This window comes from Chenopodium album, chromosome 25, assembly GCF_948465745.1.
Source record: "Chenopodium album chromosome 25, dcCheAlbu1.1, whole genome shotgun sequence".
Classification (NCBI taxonomy): domain Eukaryota; kingdom Viridiplantae; phylum Streptophyta; class Magnoliopsida; order Caryophyllales; family Amaranthaceae; genus Chenopodium; species Chenopodium album.
In genome coordinates this window covers 28,533,450-28,538,846 of record NC_137858.1, presented here as the reverse complement: position 1 = coordinate 28,538,846, position 5,397 = coordinate 28,533,450, and the positions used below count along the sequence as shown (strand labels likewise).

Below are 5,397 nucleotides of genomic sequence, written 5' to 3'. Positions count from 1 at the left end.
GCTATTCAACCTCGGTATGATATGATTCATGCTGCTGTTAAATTTTGGGATGAAGAACGTCATGTCTTTCGTTTTGGAGAGTCAGAAATGACTCCTCTTCTAGAAGAATTGGAGGTTTTACTAGGTCTTTATGAAGAAGGTTGTGTGATTACACCTGCTGACCCAAGGGCAACCAATGCGGCCATGAGGGATTTGCTAGGCATACCATTAAATATGGAAAGCAATTATCGCCTGCTTGATAGCCTAATCTTAGAGAATTTCCTTGAAACCTTCTCTTTATCTCATTGGGAATCTGCCAATAATGAGGATTTCAAAAGGTGCCAAGAAAGAGCTTGCATCCTTTTATTGCTCGGCCTTGTTTTGCTCAAAGAATCATTATTTTCCTGTCATGTTCGTTGCCTTTCTTTGCTGTCACAGATTGAGTCAGGGAACCGTTTAGGGCCTCTTATCCTAGGGGAACTTATGATGGGCTTGACCATCTGAAACAAAATCCAGGTGGTTTCATTAAAGGGTGTCCAATTGTGCTTCAACTTTGGTTATGCGAGAAATTCAAGCTGCCTAGACCACCTTTTCGAACTCCTTACCAAACCCGACATATTCGGGAGAGAGGCTTTTTTCCTATATTCCGTCAATGTTGCAACCAAGGTGGATGGACAGACCTTTTTGCCGCAGCTGATGTGGAATGGATCATTTCATTTCTCAATATAAATTCCATAACAATTAGCACTAGCAGACGCAAGGGTGTTCAACTTCCAGGATTATGTCGCGTTACCTTCTATCTTCCTTGGAGATGTTTGAGACAAGCGGGTCAACTCCAGCGACTCCTAGAGCTTCATAAGCTTCCAGCGGTACCTTGTACCACCTATGAGATTGGTAATGTGGAAGCTCTTAGGGCATCATCTCGTGTATGGCAATTTGCACGAACGATCTTTGCGTTTACAGTCCTTGAGAATGATGTTCCAACCCCATCCTACACAACATGGTTGTTGGAAGACCTCGAGGGTGATGCTTGAATCAATCCTTAGAAGAATTTCCTTATTGTAATTCAATACTTGTACTTGTGTTTCCTTTGTTTATGTATTTTCAATTCCAAAAGAAAAATCGTATCCGAAGGCGTTGGTCTTTAGGGTATGGTGTATGTGGTTGTTGTTTTCATGGTTAAAAGTGGATGTAATCTTGCTAAAAAGCGAGAGAGTTTGCGTTAAAAAAAAGTTTGTTCGTTGTAATCATATTTTGTTAAGTATTAACTTGATCATGATCTTTTAATAATAATGAATATTTCTACATGACCATTAAGCATGCAAGGCAAACATGAATGAAATCTAAACTTTAACATGATACACATAACTATCTAAAGCTAGTAGGAGATTCAAGTTTTTTTTTTTCTTTTTTTTTTCGAATCCCACAAATACAACACTGTACCAATCAAGCATAATACTTTTTTAACTGATCAAGGTTGGTGAAATGAACAAATTCATTTCCATCAAGATCCATCAATTTTACTGCTCCCGCTGGTGTAAGATGTTTAACCAAGAAGGGACCAGACTAGTTTGGCTTGAACTTTCCACGTGGATCATGAATCGGTGCTCGATTTTTTTTAAGTACCAAATCTCCTTCTTGGATATTCCTTTCCCTGGCCTTTTTATTAAAAGCCCGAGCAATGCGTCTTTGATAAATTTGAATGTTGTGTAGGGCTTGTAACCTTCGTTCACTTGCTAAAGAAAGTTCATCATATCGTTCTTTAAACCATTGTTCTTCAGATATCTTGCTTTCATTCATTACGTGAAGCGATTGAATCTCCGTTTCGATTGGAAGAAGCGGATCCATTCCATATACCAAAGAATATGGAGTAGTCCTAGTTGGTGTTCGAATGGAAATTTTGTATCCCCAAAGTGCATAGGGAAGTTTATCAGGCCATTCTCGAGCCCTATCTGTCATCTTAGCGATTATCGTCTTGATGGTTTTGTTAGCTGCTTCAACAGCTCCATTGGTTTGAGGACGATATGGTGATGATTGGTGATGTCTGATTTTGTACTTCTCAAGGGTTTCTTTGAGATGGCCTTCAAATTGTGAACCATTGTCGGAAATAATTTCAAAAGGTATCCCATACCGACAGATAATGTTATCGATTACAAATTTTGAAACTTGTTTTGCCCCTAGTTTCGAATATGATGATGCCTCCACCCATTTCGAAAAGTAATCGACAGCAACAAATATATATTGATGCCCGTTCGAAGCTTTCGAATGTATTTGCCCAATGATATCTATCCCCCAGCTGGAAAAAGGCCATGGTGAAGTAAAATTATTTAGGCTAACTGGCGGCATATGATTAAGGTTTGCAAATAGCTGACATTTTTTGCATGTTCGTACGGAATGGATGCAATCACTTTCCAAAGTGGTCCAACAATACCCTGCTCGTTGATGTGTGTCATAAATGGCACACATTTGATGAGCATTTAGGTCCTTTCTATTCTCTTTTCATGGCTTTCATGCTTAATAAATGCTTAGTTTTATGCTTTGTTGCTTAGTTTTACCTTTCCTCTCTTATTTTGTAGCTTTTGTGCATTTTATTGGTTTTCTAGCCTTTTCTTCTTTATTTGCTCTATTTTTGTGGTTGTAGGTATTGGACGAGGTTCGGGTCTTGATTTTGGTGATCCACTATGGTGGAAGAAGCTTTTGGATAAAGTTCATGGCATTCGGGAAGCTCAAGATGCAAAGAAGTGGAAGTTCCAAGTCTTGGCTCTTCTCTTGTGCTCGCTTGCGGTGCTCCCTTCAAAGGGAGTGTGTGCCCTCCAATATTAAGCCTTAGCTACTGCCACTCCTAGTGCTCATCACCATCATAAATCATCACCATCATAAATCATGCGGATGGTGCGGCCGCACACCATGGTGGTGCGGGCGCACATCCTTTGTAGTGCGGCCGCACCGGCGTAGGTCTTTTTCGATCGGATTTTGACGATTTTCTCTCTCTTCTTATACCTATTTGAACCCAATTTTTGTAAGCAAGTTTTCATATTAGAATTAGATCATATTCTTAGCTTAGTTGAGAGCTTCTCTCTCTAGATCTAGGGGTTAGTTTTAGGAGTAGATTTTAGAGAGAGAAAGTGAAGAATTTCAATGGTGATTGAGAGATTGAAGATCCAATGGTTACAATTGTATTGGAGATCTACTCTATTATCAATGAGCATTTCTAAACTCTATCTCATTTATTGTTTTGTTTAGTATTCATGTTTGGATTGTTTGATTTTGATTGGATTTTGATGATTTGATGATTGATGTTTGATTAGAGTAATTGTTCTTCTTTGATTGTTGATTCTTTGATTGTTGATTTCTTTAGTTGTTGGTTGAATTGATGATGTTGCTAGAGTAGTTGTTTGGTTAGGGATTTGGTGAAGCTTATATTATGTAATGGATTGATGTAGATTGGGGATTTTGATGGAGTTGATGATGTGATTAAATTGGTTAATTGATTATGTGCATGTGTGTGTTTGATTTAGGCTTGATCACCCTAGTTATTCACACTAGATTGCATTGTAAGTTCACATTGATACGGACTTGTGATGTTTCCTAGCTAGAGTTTATCGTAGTTGACGCTAGTTAGACCTCTAGGAGAATAGCTTGATATGCTCTTTTGGTTGCATAATTGATCTTCCCTCACATTGCTTGACTTAGTCAACTTCCTAAACCAATTTGCATTGTTCATTGCAATTATAAGTGAATCTTAATCCCTAGCACTTTATTTGTTTGGTTTCTTTGTCTTAGTAGTTGTTAGTGTCCTCTTTTACCCTTTGACTTCGACCTAGCTTAGGCACATAATTGGAAGCACTTAGACATTACCGTTCCTTTGGGTTCGACCCTTGACTTACCTCTATACTTGTATTTAGGTTTGTTGAGTGTTTATAAATTTTGTTTGGCTTAGGACGATTAGTCCAACGACCTAATTTTCCCACGTCACTCACAGAATCTTCTGAGCAAGCATTCGTCCATTCATATGAGGCCCACATTCTCCCCCATGTACCTCTTCCATGATCCTTTGTGTCTGCTCCCCATCGATGCATAATTGCAAATTTCCATCGAAACTTTGATGATACAACAAACCTTTCAATGTTGTAAAATGGGAAGCTAGCCTTCGAATAGCCAACTGATCCTTCTTGTGACTTCCTTTAGGATATTCTCCATCGATTAAATACTTCTTAACATCAGTATACCAAGCATCCTCATTATCTTCTTGGGTCAATAAAGCAATTGTTGGTTCAAAATTAACCACTGGAATTTCTTTTTCTACAATTGTTACTGATTGTACCTTCACATCATTTTCCCAAGTTAAATTTACCGCCAGATTTGCCAAAGCATCAGTGAAACTGTTTTGTTCGCGAGGGAGATGTTTGAACTCTATTTCTTCAAAGAATGGGATAAGTTGTTGAAGATACTCCGTGTACATTTGCAACCTTTTGTCCCGAACTTTCCAAGCTCCAATAGTCTGGGAAATTATGAGAAAAGAATCACCGTACGCCGTGAGATTCTTTGCACCAGCTGCTAATGCTGCTTTGATTCCATAGATGCAGGCTTCATATTCAGCCGTGTTATTTGTCGTTGGAAAACCAAGCTTCACAGCGAAGGGAATATGTACTCCATAAGGATCGATCAATAATACTCCTGCACCATTGCCCCTCCTGTTAGAGGCTTCATCGAAATACATCTTCCATTGTGACGTACTAAGACAGAAAATATGTTCATCTGGAAAATCATCATCAAATTCATCACCCGATATAGGTCCATCAGCCAAAGTTTCAGATATAGCCCTCCCCTTGACAGACTTTTGATTCACACACTGAATGTCAAATTCTGACAATATCGCATGCCATCTTGCTATTCTTTCACTCAAAATTGGCTTCTCAAAAATGTACTTGATTGGATCTAACCTCGAGACCAGATAAGTAGTATGTGCTTGCAAATAATGTCGAAGCTTCTTGGTTGTGTAAATAAGGGCAATGCAAGCTCTTTCCAAAGGAGTGTATCTAGTTTCATACTCAAGGAACTTTTTACTGAGATAGTAGATAGCTATTTCCTTCCTTGTACCCTCTTGATACTGAGCCAAAAGAGCTCCCATGGCCGTTTTCGTGATGGTAAGATATAATATCAAGGGTTGCCCCGGTTTCGGCGGCATTAAAACTGGAGGATTGGAGATATATTCTTTCATTGAATCAAATGAGGCTTGGCATTCGTCATTCCATTTTGTAGGAACATTTTTCTTAAGTAACTTGAATATAGGTTCACACCGAGTTGTCAATTGCGATATGAACCTACTAATATATTGAATTCTACCAAGAAATCCCCGAATATCCGTTTCTGTCCTTGGCGGAGGAAGCTCTTGTATGGCCTTTACCTTGTTAGAAT

General features: G+C 38.8%; 1 protein-coding gene across 1 annotated transcript; it reads right to left on the bottom strand.

The window, feature by feature from the left end:
• Window positions 1–1,545: 1,545 nt before the first annotated feature.
• LOC145613928 (uncharacterized) lies at window positions 1,546–5,110 on the bottom strand. The gene is made up of 2 exons (XM_081668962.1): window positions 3,960–5,110; window positions 1,546–2,275 (listed from the first exon to the last, which is right to left on the bottom strand). Exons 1-2 carry the CDS (start codon window positions 5,108–5,110, stop codon window positions 1,546–1,548), a joined length of 1,881 nt encoding a protein of 626 aa, XP_081525088.1.
• Window positions 5,111–5,397: the final 287 nt, after the last annotated feature.